At 39.1% G+C, this 20002-nt stretch overlaps 1 protein-coding gene across 2 annotated transcripts in view; it reads right to left on the reverse strand.

The window, feature by feature from the left end:
- Positions 1 to 20002, reverse strand: part of itga11a (integrin, alpha 11a) — a 48663-nt gene that overhangs the window by 11374 nt on the left and 17287 nt on the right. For both annotated transcript variants that reach the window (XM_088413111.1, XM_088413112.1), the window contains 11 exons: positions 19177 to 19321; positions 18112 to 18260; positions 16676 to 16819; positions 14231 to 14434; positions 11696 to 11826; positions 9898 to 10064; positions 7211 to 7350; positions 3852 to 3962; positions 3598 to 3683; positions 2716 to 2926; positions 2528 to 2626 (listed from right to left, as the gene is read on the reverse strand). In XM_088413111.1, the coding sequence (XP_088269237.1) occupies positions 2528 to 2626; positions 2716 to 2926; positions 3598 to 3683; positions 3852 to 3962; positions 7211 to 7350; positions 9898 to 10064; positions 11696 to 11826; positions 14231 to 14434; positions 16676 to 16819; positions 18112 to 18260; positions 19177 to 19321 (1587 nt within the window). The remainder of the gene's footprint in view (positions 1 to 2527; positions 2627 to 2715; positions 2927 to 3597; positions 3684 to 3851; positions 3963 to 7210; positions 7351 to 9897; positions 10065 to 11695; positions 11827 to 14230; positions 14435 to 16675; positions 16820 to 18111; positions 18261 to 19176; positions 19322 to 20002) is intronic.

The raw sequence follows: 20002 nt of genomic DNA on the forward strand, positions 1-20002 counted from the left end.
ATGACTCATCCCCGACAGACCACAGACATAGTACATAAACAAATGAAGAACTCTTTTCCTCCGACCCCATCAATGCAGTGGAAAATGGCCCACGATACCCTGGAAAAAGAAGGCTTATCTTTTCCTCTTCATGGCCCCTTTCAAAGAATTGGACTGAAAGTGCGGTGCGTACCGAAGGATGACGGCAAGACGAAAATACATAAATGAGTACACTTTTGGGTCGAGGGAGCAAGTGACAACACAAGACTTTTTTTTAACTTGGCTCTAAAGAGATGCACTCCAAAGCTGAGTGAAATCTTCTTGACCACGTGTTCTTTACGAGCCATAATTCATACAGTATCAATATCATATTTGTAGCATTTAAAAACTCATGTAGCTTTAATGAAAAAGCAGCAGTAAAGTTTATTGTTACGCAAATCAGGAAAACTAGTTCAAGTCCCAACAAGCCTCCCGTGTTTATTTGGGCAGAACAACAATTTTGGGGGCTTGGCAAAGAGCAAGAGCAATACAATTTATAATAAATCTTGTTTGACCCCGCGTTGCATTCTGAAAGGACCGGAGCAGAACACTATTGCGGCTCTGGATGCCGTTCAGCGTGAACGAGTGGGTATGAATCACTGGGAGACTTTAACAGTGACAGGATTGTTCTTGCTTTAGTTTGTTGGGAGACCTTATGGAGAAATGTGATATTTTGGTTACCCAGGGGATGACTGCTGTTTGTGATAAAAGTGCGGTCGGGACATTGCGTAAACTCTTTCAATCACTGTCTGCACTTCATTCCTAGCGTCTTTGTCAACACAGCGGCAGCCATGTCCAGACATCAATGGGGTAGATTGCTTATAAGTAATCTGCTTTCAGTTTAATATCTTTAATTGCCCCATTTGGAAAGCCATCAGTGTCATCCTTATCTAAGCTAATTCAAACATCGCCTGCTTGAAAGTGAAACCCGACACCTTATTGGGAAGAGCGCAAGAAAGAGCAGTGCCTCATAAATATATCCGGCGTTACAAGACTTCAGAAAGACTTGGAAAAAGCAAGAATTGAATGTGAGAATCAGAAACAGATGACAATGAATAGATTCCATTCGCTATCACCTGCGGGCTACAGATGAGAAAAAGGGTTGGAAAAATGGTCCCTTTGAGTTAGTTCTACGTGAATGTTACGCCATAACAAGATGGTATAGAAAATATCTTTGTCATGGAAATTGAGAAAGCCGTCTGACTCAAATGCAGATGTGTGCACAATGATGGCAACATGACAGACATATGTTATGATCTGCTTCCCAGAAATACTCCGTTACATAGTCAGTTATATGTTATTCCCATTTTTTGCCACTTATCAAATGTCTTTTGCATTAAATAATAAACATGGGAATAAAATATTGGCAATATGGTTCAGCTTTGTTCTGTGCAATGCAAATCTTTTAACCGTCATCTTTTCCGAAAGCTTTTATACATATTTATATTCCATCTTTTATTTTGGTCACATCTATTGATAAAGTGTACTTTATATTAGAGTTCTTCACCTCACCTAAACTTTATATATTAACTCACATGATGTAACATCCATCCTTCTATCCATTAGCTACCGCTTTATCCGGGGTCGAGTCGCGGGGGTAGCAGCTTCAGTAGGGAAGCCCAGACTTCCCTCCCCCCGGCCAGATCGCCCGGCTCCCCCGGAGGATCCCCAGACGTTCCCAGGCCAGCCAAGAGACATAGTCTCTCCGACGTGTCCTGGGTCGTCCCCGGGGCCTCCTCCCGCTGGGACATGCCTGGAACGCCTCACCGGCTAGGCTGATGTAACTGCAAATTACTATTCGGAACTGATGGCGAGGCAGAGGGCCCACAAGACCTTTTTCACAGAAAACACTTTTACAAGCACTTTTGGTAGAAAATGGCTATAGAAAGAAATTAATCGCTTGGCAGTCAAAGCATTTGAATATAAAATGAATACATTCATGTGCAAAATGTGTGCAGACAATGAGGCTCTGCAGCAACCATGGATATCATACTGTGCTCCATCTAAGTGAGCTCAATGATGGCAAAATCATCATTTCATTAAAAATGCTATATTTTATGCTTTTATTCTTGTGAACAGATTTAAGATTAAGCAGCAACACTGATGTCAGAGGAAAAAACAAATTATGTCTTCAAGTCTGGCCAGTGGTTTGGCTTGGTATGTGATATTTTGCAATGTGAATAATTTTTATGTCAGTGACAGAATAGACTTGTCATTCAGGAGTAAAAATCACATGATTTATTTCAAAAGTCCTAAAGTCTGATCATTTGTGGAAATATTGGCTTTCAATTGTGTGTTCTCACTTATGTCGTGAGTACTGAAGTTTGTTTTTAGACACCTGTATTCCAGAAAACGCTAAACAATGTACAATGTTATGCATAACGCACTGCCAACATTATGGAGAAAATTGCCAGCTATCCACATTTTAATTGCAAAAAGCTGATTTTAAATGATTGAATGATATTTTTCTGCAGTATTTGCGTTGCAAGAGAATGAAGCAATAACTCACCTGTGCTTTTGACTTCATAAATGGAGAACTGACATTGCAGATCTTCTCATGTCTCAGTTTGTCCTCAGTGTAACAATCAATCTTGATATCAGCATTGTCCTAGGATAAGAAAAAAAAAACATCATAGTTTACAAAGAATGGCCATCTTTCTTTCTCAAAGAACTGGACTCGGCATAATGAGCGCAGACCTTCAAAATGAGGCTTGAGAAACGCAGATTGGCAGAGTAGCTGATATTGAGTCGAGCATTGTAAGCATTTTCTCCTTTGTTCTCCAGACGGGCATCCACCACCAGTCTTCTCCTGTTAGCCTCTAGAACCCGAAGAGATCCCGTCGACCCTTCTTCAGGTAGATTGCGGCAGAAAGCTCCACGAGACTGAACAGTTTGTAAACAGAACTGCCTGGGAAACAGGGGGGTGAGAAAGGAAATTCACACTGTAAGTCATGTGTACAGTATATAAATTAATATCCAGTAGTGTATTGCACGTACTCTACAGTATGTTGTGATGGACTGAGTGGGAACAATGACTTGATTCTTGCCTAAAAGTTTGCCCACTTACAATTCCATCGCCTCTATTATCGCTTTAAAATCCTTAATATTTAAAAGCTGTCATTTAGCAACTCAAACAGCTACCATTAACTACACTTTGGGACAAAGCTCTGCACAAATTGCTGTGTCTTTGTCACACTCAAAAATGAATTGCACATTGCAATTGCAATTTTACAATACCTGTCACAATCAACCCCGGCTCCAGGCCGAGGGAAACTGACAGCTATTTTGTAGTATTTCATTGACAAACAATCACACAAACTGTTTTTCCTCCTCAGCAACCTCTTTTAAATGGCTTTGCAGTCTACAGTATTCCAGTCTCCAATCACTTGTGATTGCATTGCCAATTGTAGTAGAAAATATACAACAAAAGATATTGATTCTTCAAAAGTTTTTTTTTTTATTAAACCAACAGCCAGGAAGCAGGAAGTTCGTTGAAGCCAGAAACATGACTCAAAAATTCAGTCTATCCATTTATTTGTCAATGTGTAAACATTCCCTCCACTGTATGTGTGTGCTTACTTTTGAGTCATCAGGTCTGTTACACTATGTAGTGCTAGGTCTGGCATACATCGGTCATCCTCATCACAGCCGTTCCAGAAAGGCAACTACAAACAGAGGCATACTTGTAATTGACGAGAGAGAGAAAGAGAGAGAGGGAGAGAGAGAGAGAGAGAGAGAGAAAGAGAGAGAGAGAGAGAGCGAGAGAGAGAGAGAGAGAGAGAGAATGTGTGCATGTGTTTAAGTATGATTTATGACTTTTGTTTGCCTCTGACCTCAGTTCTTGACACAGTTGGCCAGCTTTCATCTAGAACTGGCCCATTATCGGGATCCCGCAGCCCTACTTGTACAGTAAACACGATGGGCCTTGCATAGTCAGTGGTCTCCTGTAACGCAGAACATTTTCACAAAAATAAGTCTTAAAATGTATCACTTTTTAAAATATGTGGCAGATAAAGCATGTAGGAGTTATGCTTTGATACCTGTCTTGACTCATTGAGAAGAAAACAAACCACTCAAAACACTGGGCTGTTTGGACACACTACCGCCCTATTTTTGGCACAGGTCTGTAGAATAAAGTGCAGTCTAGTGTATGCATGGGAGAAGTTTTCTTTCTTTTGGGATTTTTGTAGACGGGCATAGCGATAGGAATGTTATCGGCATTGTGGGAGTGTATACAGCTGGCCTCTTTTTTGGCCTCATTTTCTTTCAATTCAGCGCAGAAAGAGGCGTTTTCCAGAGCGGAAGCATAATGAACTTTGCTGGAGTCACTGAGATTAGGATACACAGAGTAAAAGGAACTGCAAGCATATCTGCACTAGGGCTGGGGGAAAAGTTGACCAAGTCAGAACAGTTGACTTTAGAAATAGGGAGACTAAAAATATTCGCCTAAAAGCTCTTAAGGCTTTGGGCATAGACCTTTCTTGCAAAAACATGCAGGGTTTGTAATCATTTCTACTTGAAAAAGAGTGCCAACAATAAAATGATATTACCTGTTTTCAATGTGGACCTGGCATACCACAGTGCATTGACTGTTGCCGTATTTAAACAAAAAAACGCCCTAATGGAAAGACTGGCACTATTTGTTGTCTTGCGGCACCACTTAGAGGCTGAATTGCTGGTGATATTTGTGTCTTAAAAACACATAGTGATTTAATAGTTTAATAGTCAAAGACAATCTTAGGTCATGGAGCTTCCTAAAAGAAAATAAAGGCAGCTGTGGACTCCCCAAAAGCATGAGGGCTGTACTATGAGACAAAATACTAAATCTACTCTATGTGGCTCAGTTTTAGGTAATTAAATTGACGCGTATCGCATATAACGTCCCCAATGAAGCTCCAATTGCAAGTTGACTCTTGAAATTTAGTTGAATCATCTGTAAGTGACACTGTTACATATGTATACCATGCATATAAGAATATGTATTTTTGCACTGGTAATCTGTTTGCTGACATTAAATGGTAATTGCTAGCGCTCTAATGGTAATTGTGACTGTAACTGATTGGCATAGGCAAATTTTGTTGGGTGTCTAAAAGAATCATTTGTATTGAAGATAATAAATAATGAGTCGTTTGATCCACTCACAATATCAAACAATGAATGAGTAGACACACAATGTCACTTCTTCTCACATTTAGCCTTAGTAGATTATAAAAAAAATAATGATAGTGGTAGCCCTATCTTCTCTAGTGTATGATGTAAAGTTGAGCACTGGCAAGTGGGTAACAGGAGACCACCTTCCACCCCTGGCTGCCTATGTACCGGTATGTGTTTATAGCTGCTTTAATGCCGTCATGGATATTCTGATCCACACCCAAATTTGGTATAACCTACAGAGTTCCCGGTGCATTTTTCCAAGTGGCTTTAGGCCCCGTATGTTTGATCATGCATGTACAGTAGATGTGTCATATGATTACAGTAATGCCATTGCTTCAAACCTGTTATTAATGGTTAGTTAGTTGCCATCACATTGCATCCAAGAAAACGAGACTCAAAAGTCTCAAAACAAACCGCAAAGTCAAATAATTTGGAACTCTGGCTTATGCACGAGTGCATGCACGTCATCGCTGGATCATAGATGTATGCTTCTCTAACCAGTTAATAATGATAATTGCCATTTTGGACAATACAAATAAATATAATGATTTCAAATAAACCATAATAGTTAATGAAGTTGCAATAGGACAACATTATACTGTAATAATACTTATGCAAGAACAAGATAGTACAGTGGAGCAGCTCTACACCCTCAGCAGAATCCTCGGGGGTGTATGGGAGTTTGCCCAACTGGTCTACATGTGTTTTGTGGACTTGGGAAAAGCATTTGACTCTGTCCCTTGGGGAGTCCTGCGGCTGGTCCTTTGGGAGTACAAGGTAACTAATTAACCTCTTGATACGGGCTGTTTAGTCCTTGTACCACCGATGCAAGAGTTTGGTACACATTGTTGGCAGTAAGTCAAATTAGTTTCCAGTGGGGGTTGGACTCCACCAATGCCTTTTGTCACAAACTGGATTTCTAGGCTCAGGCAAAGCGTTGAGGGGGTTCGTTTTGGGGAGCTCAGCATCACATCTCTGCTATTTGCGATTAATGTGGCTTCAGGCCGTGACCTCCAACTCTCACTGGAGCAGCTCACAGCTGAGTGTGAAGCGGCTCTGATGAAGATCAGCACCTCCAAATCTGAGACCATGGTTCTGTCGGAAAAGAGGGGAAGGCCCTCTCTGGGTTGGGGATGAGGTTCTACCCCAAGTGGAGGAGTTCAAGTATCTTGAGGTCTTGTTCACAAGCAAGGGTAGATGGGAGCACGGCAGGCAGATTGGTGCAACTTGTGCTGTGATACAGATGCTGTATCTCTATGTTAAGATGAAGAAAGAGCTGAGCCAAAAGGCAAAGCTGTCTATTTACCCTTTAATCTACGTTCCTGCCCTCACCTATGGTCACGAGCTGTGGGTCATGACCGAAAGAACGGAATCCGGGATACAAGTGCCCGAAATGAATTTCCCTTGCTGGGTGTCCGGACTCTCCCATAGAGATAAGGTGAGAAGCTTGGTCATCCGGGAGGGACTCAGTGTTGAGCCACTACTTCTCTGCGTTGAGAGGAGCCAAATGAAGTGGCTCAGGCAAGTGGTTAGGATTCCTGTACATCTCCCAGTTGTAGATATGTCCCACCGGGAGGCCCCAGGGACAACCCAGGAGACACTGGAGAAACTATGTCTCTCGGCTGGCCTGGGAACATCTGGGGATCCTCCCGGAGCAACTGGACGAAGTGGTTGGGGAGAAGGAAGTATAGGCTCCCCTGCTCAAGCTGTAGCCCCGGGATAAAGCAGTAGCCAATGGATGGATGGATAAATCAATACTTAAACCCCTTAACTGAGGCACTACACATTAACTTTTGTTTATTCAATCATCAAATGTATTCAGTATACTTTGCAAAATAAATGTTACATGAAAAAAGTAGTCATCAACCACACATTTATTTGTTCATTGTATTACTGTACAAGTACAAGTTTGCAAGAAATGTGACCAATTACAGCCACAAATTTGTCAACAACTTAGTTTTAACCTTAAAATAATGTACTGAAAACGTACTGCATTAAAACTTGGGATTTTTAACTTTTTGCAAGAAATTGGCCTTACCATAACATGGAAGAAAATGTGCTCACACGTTTCATCTCCAGGAAGAAGGGTCAAGTTTTGAGGCTGGGACTTGCTCGGATTGTCCAGAATGGCTCGAGGATTGAAACGTCGTTCCGCAATGGACACATTGTATTTAATCCCTAACAGGTCATGAGAAAATTTTAGGAAAGTTAGTCAAGGTTTGAAGAAAACATGGTAATGTATAGGTTTCTGTAAAATTAAAAGGAAAATGAAGAAGATTATGAGAATAAAGTGAAAAATTTCAGAGAACGCAAGTAAAGTGTATATTTAAAGAAAAAACATGTAAATGCTATGGAAATGCTAGTTGTATTTTTGTCGTGTCTGTTGGCGTTTGATGGATGTTTGTTGTGGGTTGAATTGGGGTTTTTGTTCTTTTCTGTTTTGGGGCGTTTAAATTCATGTTTTGTTCCCCTCATGTATGTCCTCGTCAGTGTGATTGTGCCCATTTTTCTGCATTTACCTGCTGCCCTTGTGTTGCCCTGTCAACTCCTTCCAATCGTTTCTTGTCTAGGTGTTCCAGATTGTATTTGAGAGTTTTGGCAATTTAGTATCCAGTTTTGTTTCAGTTCTTGTCAGGTCGCTGTCTTTGTCAAAGTGTTTTGTCAATGTGGCAGTTAATTCCTTGTCGCCCCTGTGAGTGTTTCTTCTTCTTGAGTTTAATCATTTTGTAGTTAGCTTATTTCTGAGTTTTTCATTTGTTATTATTTTGTGGTTGTCGAGATTGTTTTCCTGCTGTTATTTTCAAATTCAATTAGTATTATTTATGAGTGTAACCTGCCTCCTAGCTTCCCTACCATTTGGGTTCACAACCTTCCACCACTTCACTTTGCCACACTGCAACCATTTTACAGATAGATAGATAGATAGATAGATAGATAGATAGATAGATAGATAGATAGATAGATAGATAGATACTGTAGATAGATAGATAGACAGACAGACAGACAGGCAGGCAGGCAGGCAGGCAGGCAGGCAGGCAGACAGACAGACAGACAGACAGACAGGCAGGCAGGCAGGCAGACAGACAGACAGACAGACAGACAGACAGACGGATGGATCGATAGTCTAATTTTTTGTAAATGTATCACATGAATGTAAAAATAAACAAGACATTTGTGAAAATTGCTAAAAGTTGATAGTTTTAGAAAATATTTAACACTTGTGCATACTGTTTCAAGCTTCTTATTTTGATGATGTGCCAAAACATTGAAATTTGTTTGCTTGCTAATCCCCAGTGTAACTTGACCAGACCAGCACTAATACTATTTTATGCAGATGCATATGCTTTATATTCATGAATATAAAGTTAAATGAAGAAAAATAGTCAGAGTCAATAGAACTCTGTGCAAGACTGATTTAAATGTTTCTAGTAGATATGCTTCCATCTGTAGACCTAAAATTGAGCAAACAAAAAATGTCAAATTGTAGCACTGCCTGATGACCTTGCTCCGGTGGTCGACTGAAATTTTAGCTTGACATGGAATGATTGTGAGACCAAATGATACAAGAATCTAAATCCTAAAATTCAGAACTGAATCCTCTCCAAGCCACATTGTTTAGACAATTTTCATGCATCGCCTTGTATTTATTTATATGGAAAAAGTGACTTCTGCTCAAGTTGAAACTAGGCACGACCCAAAAAATTAAGAGATGTACACTGACCTTGACTTTTCAAACCTTTGCCATTGGCAGTGCTATTTAGGACTGTAAGGTTACATTTTAGGAAACTGTGTTAACATTACTTTGCAAAAAAAATTGCATGAATATGTCACTACACAGTATAGTTTAGTTTACAACTAATGCACTGCATCTGCCAAGCATTACTCCCCAGACATAACAATGAGCAGAAAATGAAATAAATGTGTTTCACTGTATGCAACCAGGAAAGACAAGATAGCTCCCTCTGTTCTCCTTCCACTTTGTTTTTAGCACATTTGATTTATTTGATCAAGATGTCATGGGGTAAAAAGGTGAACTAAGAACACATGCCACCTTAACCTCAGCTTCTTCGCCATCTTTCCACGCAGAATTAGGAACCTGAGATTATATCTCTTCAAATAAGCTTTATGTACTAACACTGGGCATGTGTGTAGGTGGCCAACCATCAGCCATCTGACAGATTGAGCCATCGGTTTACAATTGAGCAAAGCAGATCGACATTCAGATACCTTGGTACCAAAGTTCAGACCTAAAACGCCATAACTTTTGGATGCAAAAATATGGTTCAGATGAGGCTACAATTGGCTTTGAAACCGCAGTGAGATTCATAATAAAGACAGCTAGATTAATTTGGAGCCAGATGCAACCAGGAGACACGGCACAGGAAAGCACACGCTGAAAATGCACATTCAGATGGGATATAAAGGATATACTGTACTCGGTTTTACGACCATTTCCACTTGAAACCAGACATGTTTCTTCCTGTCATGTTTCATCAAGTGCAAAATAACAGCTGACCCATGTGATATTGTAGCGTGAAAACAGAGCACTTGTCAGCATTTTTTTTTCTTCACTCAGAAGTGGAATGATTTTGTGTTAGAAGGTAAAAGCTGTGTCCAAGTTCTAAACAGTTTTACATGAAACTATACCGTTAACACAAGGGAAAAAAAACTCTCTGAACTTCACTAAAGCACTTTGACAGCAGTTGATTATTTGTGCTAGCTTACCAATTTCCTCTGTGGCAGCAATGGCTGTCCTAGCAGTGATGTTGAAGCAAACAATGGCTGACATGCAGGTCACGTCTTTGCCACTCCTCTGACAGTCTTTCACAAAGATGTTGATCTTACTGGGTTCAAACCTCACATTAGTATATATGCGGACAACACTCTTTGACCTGTGAACACATGTAGAAAATATTCTTAAGTAATCTAGACCGAGAGTTTTTCGAAAAATTTAGGTTTGAAATGTCATTGTTTAAAAAAAGCTTAGACATAACGACGCACCTACTCCCGTCACAAAGCACTACAATAATAACAGTATAGATAAATGTCACACATGCGACACTCAATATCAATTTCTTGATCAGACACATTGCAGTCTTTACATACTTGAGGACTTACTTACTTACTTACTTACTTACTTACCCAACTTAATTGACCCCAAATGTACCCACTATACACGTGTATACACGTATGTACCCACTATGTCCATCCATTTTTTTCTCTTTACCATTTTTTCTCTAGACTCCGTATCCCAGCCTACCTGATGCCGTGCAAATGGCGGGATACACTTTTGAACTTGTTGATAGCCAGTGACAGAAATTTGAAAAATGGCCCCTAGCACTCACACTTATTCACACTTATAGGCAATTTTCAATTTTTCCTTTAAGTTGCCATGAATGTTTTTGGAATCAGGCAGGAAAACGGTGTACTGGGAGGAATCTCAAGCAGACAGAGGGAGAACATGTTTTTTTTTTTTTCACACGGGAAGGCCACAGCCCAGATTTGAACACATCACTGTGAGGCAGCTGTGCAAAACATTCACGTCCCAAATTTTGAAACCAACAGATCAGTGCCATACAAGAATGCTGACATCACAAATTGAAGTTCGGAAAAATATTTGGCAACTACATTATAACAAAATCTATCATATTCATAGATGCTGATAGATGAATGTATTTTTTGCAGATGATTACAGATTTGTAGACCTGGCTGTAGCAGCTGCACTGTACTCTAATTAGTTTAGGACTTGGACGGACAATTAAAAATTATATACAAAATAAATAAAACAAAAATCCAAAGCCATTTTACACTATTGGAAGCAGTGGAGCCAACAAAAAAAAATAGACATTTTGGGGTAAACTCATACATACTCATAAACCAGATATTAGAGTTGTTGTTAGAAATGTAGAATGGGTGTGCCTGATAGCATTTAGGTCAACATGGGATGACTTGCTGGACCTGATACTATATAATGTCATTCATGAATTGCTTTTATGCCAGAGGAGACCAAAATACCAAATTGCACATTCAGGGGTTGAAGACGGGCAGGCTCTAAGTGTTCACTTAGCAGCGGCCAACATTAGCGGTGGTCTTTGTGCAGCTCCATATAAACATACTTTGCACATGCTAATCCCATGCACAAAGTCCAACGTGTCTGTTATGTTTCCATCCCATACACCATGTGAATCAGTGTACTGAATTGAAAGGGAATAAGAGGAGGTGATTTAGTTGGCTGGTAATCGTTGGCTGTGTTCATGCTATAATTGCACAAATGCCTGTTGCTAACGGACCCCATCTACAAAAATGCCAAAAAGAAAAAACAGTTACAATGCACTTTGTGCTCAACTTGCACTGACCATGAAAATAGGGTAGGGCACCAAGTGCCCATGGCATCAAGGTTCTATCAATGCTGAAAAAGACAATGTCTTTCTCACAAGCAGTATGTGGGAACATAAAAATATGAAATCAACCCTTTATTTTAACACTTGAAATCGGTGTATGTCTTTTGGATGAGAGCACTAACCATAGGAGAACAGCTGCACCAAGGGATCCCACTGCCAGGTCCACTAAGCCATCGTTGTTCATATCCATCATTCCGTGGATACTCCGGCCGAAGTACTGCAGGCCAGGCGCCAAGTCTGCTGCTGCTATCCTCTAAGAAGGACAAAGAATAACAGCTACATTCTACATATATGAATTTGTTTTATTTGAAGATATGTAAAATCGTAAGAACCCTTACTTAGAATTTATGAAAATAATTTTAAGAAAGAGATTTACTCAAGTTAAACAATGAACGTGAATTATATTTTAATTTGCGTCCAACAAAACAAATGTAAAAATGAAACCAAACAACTACAAAAAAAGAAGTGCTGGTAATGTAATATTTGCACTGTTGTGGGATGGATCAACCCGACACACTGACAATCGAAGTGTGCTTCGGGATGGCACATATGCTTGACGGTGCAGAAGCAGACTGACTTGACTTGCTGTGGACTGTCATTGGCTACAAATGTATAAGAATAGTCCAGTGTGTTCTGTTCTTAGCCTTTTCTGAATTTTGTGTCATTAGCCTGTTGGAGTTCCTATGACCCGCAGGTGAGACAAAGATTTCCAACACTGGGCAGCACATTTCACTCCACAGTGCTTGGTTGTTTTAAAAATGTGATTGTATCCTGCACAGACACAAGACATACTGAGCCGGATACAGCAAAGGAGCTCCAGGACATGACAAAGACACATTAAAATTAGAGTTGGTGGTGTTGTTTTCCATGCATTCTTCCTTTTTTCTTTTGGAAACATAGAACTGATGCAAGTTAGCAAAAAAGTTTTCTGTCATTTCTCCAAAGGACATCCCAGAGGCTTTGTTACACATCAGTATGCATTTTGGCAAATGCAACAACTGTCAATTTCAAGTAATTTCAGTAAGCACTGTGGGTTTTTCAGACAGAACCACAATACCAAAAATTTTTGCAAATAATACTTCTATTGTCACAATCCCATCTGGAATTTTGCGTTAGATTTTATTTGATTATGGTTGAATTTGTTTTTTGTTATTTTTTTTCTTTGCGATTTTTGCTTGACTCCATGTGTTTGTGTTTTATGCAAACTCCTCTTGAACCCTTTCACGACCAGATATTCTTTTGCCCCACGTCAGTGAGTTCCTTGAATGAGCGCTCACTGTGACTCATACCCCATAACTGTTAGGGCAAACTTCTTTAATTAATGCCAGGCTGCTCATTATTTTTTGCTCATTAATCCAAATATTTCATTTTCAAAAGCATTTGTCATCAAAACAGTTAAGCAAGTGAAGGTGATTGAGCAAGCAAACTGCATGTAAAACAGATTAGTTATACATTCAAACGAATGGCATGTGGCATCTTCAGCCACAGTAAACAACTCATCGCTAAAGTTGATAAGCAGCCACATACTCTTGTCGAGTCAATTGGGAGAAAGCAAAAACATCCTTTAAATGTTTTTGTATGGTTGGTTGAAAGGTTCTGATTAAACCGCTTCTATTAACAACTTTATATAACTATATATAATATCAATTCGATCTTCTTTAGATGGTTAGTCTGCTGTTTGTTTGTTTTGGATGTTTGACTTGAGTCTGTTCTGGTTGTCTCAGAGCAATCGAAGGCTCCGCTTTTCCATTCCGCGCTCAAAATCTTCTTTTGAACTGTCACCAAACTCTTTAAATTCTGAAATACTGTCACCCTTAAGTTTGGGATCTTACATTTCTTGGGAAATATTTTTATGAAGGTAAACCAGAATAGCCGTTAAGTAAAACCCATTCATTTATCCATTTTTTTATAACCGCTTATCCTTACTGGGGTCGCAGGCTTGCTGGTGCCTATCCCATCTGACTTTGGGCAGTAAGCATGGGACACCCTGAACTGGTTGCCAGCCGATTGCCGCAAAGTAAATGTTATATCTTTCACTCTTCCTTGCTACTTAATATAACAATGATACTCCGGACTACGACGTAGCGTTAATTCTTTGGTAGCATAGCAGCTAGTCGTACTAAAAGGCGGTACTACACTACCCAGAGTTGTCTTACCCATCATGCATGTGTGACGAAACTACAGGTAGCATTACGGCTCAAAATACACCAAAGTAAAACTAACACTAGGTATGGATGCCAATGTTTATCTCTAATTTTGTATTTTCCAGCATGGCCTCTCTGCTTCACAGTCAAAGGTTCTGTGTTGGAATCTCTTTCAATGGCCTGTCGTTATGTTATCCTGAGGTTTGCTTGGTATTCCTACAGCAGTTAACCAGCAACAGGCTCGGAGTGTCACTGTGTTTTCACCCAAAGTAAGCGGGCATAGCAGATCATTTTTCAATATGATAGTCGAATCGAATCGAATCGAAAACAACCCATAGCTAACACACAGGATTATTGTCACTGTAGGACAGAAACTTGTTCTTCTTTATATATTTTCACAAATTAAGGACCATTTGTGAGTCCCCACCCACACCGGCGTGTTAGTTTTTGAACAAACAATTTGATTTTTTACTTGAGCCTTACGATAAAAGTACAGTTCACATTACAACATACCTGTTTGTATTTGCGCAGAATTCTGCTCTGCTGACTGAAGAAAACATAGATTGCCCCTTTGTGGTCATCTTCTAATGGAGCCCCTACCACCAGGTCATTGAAGCCATCTCCATTCAAATCAGGTACAGGTGCAAGGGACGATCCAAAGCGGGCATTCTGGCCACCGTTATGGATCTCTAATGCACCCTCGAAAACAAAACGATTCTGAAAGAGTTAAAAAAAATAAAGAAATGTGTTAGATTTTTTGGGTAAATTTTTGAGTCAATAACAAAATGATATGAACAACTATAAAAATTACTGGCTGCTGTTATAGGTGGGAAATAATGTGGACATGATCTTGAACAGGCCGTGCATATTACCTGGCACATCAGGTGAAGCAATCTGAGTGTTTTTTTAGGGCTTTGTGGGACAGCGCAAGAGTTCAAGAGTTGGACTTAAAAAAATATTATGGCTTAGTATCAAGTTTTCCTTCTTTAAATCATACTTTAATGATAGGTGATGATATCTGACATTGATCCATCTCTCTTACATTTTCCACTCATAATCATCAAGAAATGTATTCAGAAATAGGAGCAAATTAATTTCTATATCTTCCATCTAAATTAACAAAATTAAATATAAAAATGTGACATCAGCTGCTGTAATTTATGCATAAGCCATTCATTGTTTTTGTTTGATCTTGAACTTAATGATTTCTAACATCTGTGAACAAGTAAAGAGTAGTAAACACGGAATTTTATCCCAGGCTCATTAAAAAAAAAAAAAAAAATAACCTGGAGTTTATATACTTAGTCATAGAACACGTTCTTTTTGAGTATCAGCAAAAAACATCTCATAAAAGATCAAAACAAAACAACAGGAAATAAAGCACATGGAAAACGTCTCATTCCACTTTGAAAAGCACTTATGTCAGCGTCTGGGATTTACATGTCATTAGTTGACTTGATGATTTACAGCTACTGATCATAACAGAGATGAGGAATTGGAATTACGTGTAGGCACCAAGACACTTCAAATGACAAAATGCCAAAAAAGACGATATTATCTGTCTATGTTCTTCTTCGCTGCTTGCTCAACTTTTCCGTCACAAGATAGGTCAACAGCTATTAATGTTAACCATATCCAAATGATTTATTCTTGGATTATTCATGACCATATCATGATGGAATGTGGGAAGGCGAAGAATTAAACCGTCATAAAGTGTCTTTTGTAAAATCAAGATCAAATTTGCTGACTAAAGAAAGGGCTTTAAATCCCTGGAAGAAAAAAAACACACTCCGGAATGACTCCAAGTAGAAGGTCAGATGGAAAATGTCCAAGTTTATGGGAGTAATTAACTGCCTGGAAAATGTTTCAAAGAAAGCATTCTGACTGAATGAAGAAAAACGCAACTCGACCAGTAGTCATGCATGTCATTGCTCTACTTGGCTTTTCGGTTCATAATAAAATTTAGAGCAGACGAAATATGAGCCGGCTGTTTTCAGTTGAGAAAAGGCGAATAGAGTTGATTTAGGAGGAAAGGTTTTCCTACCCAGCTACCTGATGAGTATGCGGCGTTGAGAGTGAAAACTATATTCTGAGTCGTTTTAAGACACTGATTTAGTCCAGAATGGCAAAAATCAGTTAAAAAGGTAACTCATGCAAGCACTTGGACACTGGAATTTTTACCAGCTCTCAAATCTAAACCTTGGAATGGTTGCCAATTCCTCCTGATTGCTGATTTCGACCTCACAGTGACACTATAATTACGAGTCACCTATAATTCATACTTTGGTTTATATCTATATCGTGTGGATGAAAAAAATGAAGATAAAACGGTGATAACCTCATGCATGGTAACCAAACTGACCATCCATCTGATTGGTCAGTTTTGGCAGTATCGCTTATCACATAACTAAAAAGTTATCCAATTGCATACTAACAACCATATAGACTTCGCTTTTCATGTGCAGTTAGTTACCCTACATGTGGTTGGTCCATAACATAAAGTAGCCCTTTCCATTTTTTTTCCAACGAGCAACACAGACCTGGAACACCGGGAAATTTCTTTCAATTACAGAAAGTTCTCGCTTGCGATGATTAGCCCGCAACAGGTTGGAACAGAATATTTTCCTGTTGAGTTCATTATAAAACATCTATTAAAGTCACTACACTGACCGCAAAGACTTTGCTTTTTGATCTTTTGCATTTGATCTGGTCGAAGTCATGGGGCAAATGTCTGCCTGCAGTTAACTGCAGAGCTGGAATGCAACAATCTGTTTCTTTGTGCGTAAGTGTGCACCTTTGCTGAGGTGTGTTGTGAAATTACTGGGTATGTCTGGAGTCTGAACAGGTGTTGACCCAATTTACTGAAGCAATTTACTTGGCTTTAGCAAGACTAAATGCCAGTGCGGTATGTGGTCTGCCTCTTTGTATTTTTTTTAAGGCTGAAGAGTTTCCACTTACCAGCTCTGTCACTCTGTAGACGTAAACTTTTCCCTTCTCCATGCCTCCACTGAAGAACATCGGTGCCGCCACCAAAAGGTTATCAGTTACACCATCTCCATCAATATCCAGTGGTGCAATCTCACTGCCATAATAGGAGCCAATCTGAAAATATAACATGTTTAAGAATTATATTTCAAGATGCAAGTATTCTTCTTCTGCTGAATCCTCAAATGTATTATAAGCTAATAGTCCTGCTACTTTCTTGTTTTATAATCTAAATTGGTGCTGTGTCCTCAATATTCCAAGTAAGTGTGGGTTTGTGTTTTGTGACTTTAACTGCTATGACATATCTGTCAATGTTCAGACTGTGGGAGCATTGCTGGATCAGTCATTACATGGAACATCGTCTATCTGGCTTTGATTAGAAACATCTGCCAAAAAAACAAAACAAAAAAAAAAACGCCAACAACAATTTCAGAAAAGATGACTAATAACAAGGCTCCGTTCAAAACGTCTGCCGTTTGTAATGACTCTCTGCTGCTGAGGTAAAACGTTAAGTGCTCCAAGCTCATCGCCACAGGCCTGTTTCCAGTGGCGAATGTAGCGGTCAAGAAGATATTGCCACATCCTGGTTAAAAAGTAATCAAGGTGGATATTGTTGTACTGATAAATTCAGATGGGCTTACTGTATTAAGGATCTTTCCAACAACCAATAGTGTTAAAATGAAGTTGAACAATATTAAACATTTTAGACATAAACTGCCCCAATATTTTTAATATCAGTGTGGTAGATTTACTCTCTTATCTAATCTAGTCAGATCAGATCTGATCTCAGCGGAAATGTAATGTGCCCTACATCTCGTGACTTGAACAGGCTCATTTGGATTGATGGAAATAAATTGTGCTGATCAGACATTTTCCAGTAGGGCTACTGCATGTTTTAACAAATTGCCATTTTTTAGTTCTTTTAGTTCTTTTTAGTTCACACAGTCTGACGAATAAACATACATTTAAATTAAGATTGAAGATGTGAGGCGAGGCCAGATACAAACAACTAATACATTGTATTTAACAACTAAACAAATAAGAGTGCCACTTAAAAAAACAGTTGTTTAAATTGTGTCAAAGTTGTCATTGTGTGTTCATTATTTTTGTCATTGAATTTTTGACATTCTATTCTCCAAATACATAATATTGTGTTTGAGTGAGATTCCATGACTATCCGTCCATCGGTCCAAATCAAATAAACGTGATGTGTAGTTTTACATGTAAGTGTTTAATTCACTGAAAAATGTCTTTGAACTCAAATTTATTTTACTTGTCTTTCTTGTCAAAGTGACTCCCATTGAGCAGCGTTCATCATTTGTAGCAATTTTTGAAGTGTCATGAGCACAACATTTTGAGTAAATCCTATCACACAATTTTGTGGAAAAACACAAGTATTTTGTTACTACCTGCTGGCCTTTGAGAGAATGGAGGATGGTGAGGTTACCAGGGGTCTTCAAAGTGAAAACGATCACTTTACCAGTATGATTGAAGCGAGGGGCTCCAGCAACAAGTAGACGGCCGTTTTTGGCTGATACCACTGATGTGACTGTGTAACCTGAAAAGGAAAAAAAAAACAAAAACAAAACAATAATTCTGAAATACGTTAACTGCTAAAAGTTCAATGGTTCCCGCGCTTGTACTCTGTTGGTCTGCAAAAGAAGAGCCATTCCTGAAAAAAATGTGTTGTTTGAGAATACTAAATTTTCTACCGTTATTATATAGATTATATAATAGACTAGTTTATATAAGTTATTATATTGATACAATGTCCTCATATGAGGGGGAATTTAAACCAATGTTTGTGGGAATCTACAGCAAAGTACAGAGATGAAGCTCAATGAATACTCTGCTTTTTCAGGTTCTGTATTTTGAATATTGCCACTGAAAATTCCACTCAATCAACATGCACTTTTCCACCTCCATAATACCCCTTGTCTAGAATTTTACTTCCACCTCATATTACGACTCAAGCTACATTAGCTGGCAGCCTGCTGGATAAGCTTAGTCAAACAAACCACTGATGATAAAAACACAGGTTCTGTGGTGCAGGAGATAGATGGCGCAGGATCAGATGGAAAAGTCTGAGTGGTAGGGCAGCGGATCACAGCCGTAATAAAAGCAACACCCCCACGCCCCCTTCAATATCATAAATGAAGAAGAGCCTTCTCATTTGATGTATCTTCATAAGATGAAAAAGAATGATAAGAGGATTTCTTTATTTATTGGTGAAATTTGTGGTTGATGATGAAGTTCATTGTTAATAACCCCTCCTATCTACAGTACAGCATGCTAATGATAGCGACAAAAGATTACCGACTGAGCATGAGTAAAAGAATCCACAGACTTAAGATAAACATCCTACCAAACTACATTATGTTGAATTGATTAATGCCAGTTTTACAGCTCCTTGGAGTCCCTTTCAAAAATAAAACGCTGTATATTTGTATGAATACATTTGGAGAGATACTCACCCAAGTAGGCGCCATGGTTTTTGAGCTCCTCTGGAAACTCCTGTGTGTAGGAAGCTTTCGGAGGGACCACCTTCCCTTGCCGTGTTTCTTTTAGCACTGCCCCATTCCAATCATAAGCCCCGACAGCTCCCACCAGAGTTCCATCCTAGAGGTGACATACATTTCCCACCAAGACAAAACAGACTTCAGGGAGATATTCAATGCTCCTAACGTTACTAGCTTTAACTCACAATAGAACAATAGCAATAGTTTTAAATTTGCTTGATTTGAAATGGGCCAAATAAAGCAATTGAAATAGTCCTGGACTTTCTCAATTTCAATGATACAGATGTGGCCTTGACATATTTCTTTGTTCACTCTCGATGCCTAGCATTGAAATGATCAATAACTTTAAAACAAGATGTTTCCAACATGGGATGCGAAGACCCCACCTTGCCATTTTAAGGTTAAACATGAACAAAAAAAAAAAGTCTCATGCAGTCCATACTCGTCAGTCGTAATCCTGTGGAGAGGCCACGTGTAAATCAGCCAAACAACATATTTTTAAACTAAAATTTAAGACTGCTAAACAAACAACAGCTGTATAAACCATAAATTCTGATGTATATAATGCCTGGTAGTATATGACATAAGCAGCTTTCCGTCTCTCCAGAAAACATCTGGGCCTGCAGGACATTCTTCCTCTTTAAAATGCCAACATTCCTTCCAATAAGTTATCCTACTTTCAACCCCCAGGTTGACTGCTGTGGAGCATCTATGGAATCTGGCCTTGTGAAGAGAATTTCCAACCTTTTCTCTCAGTCATCTGCAAATTCTCTGCTATTTT

This window comes from Hippichthys cyanospilos, chromosome 4 (assembly GCF_059441005.1).
Source record: "Hippichthys cyanospilos isolate Australia breed blue-spotted pipefish chromosome 4, RoL_Hcya_1.0, whole genome shotgun sequence".
NCBI lineage: Eukaryota > Metazoa > Chordata > Actinopteri > Syngnathiformes > Syngnathidae > Hippichthys > Hippichthys cyanospilos.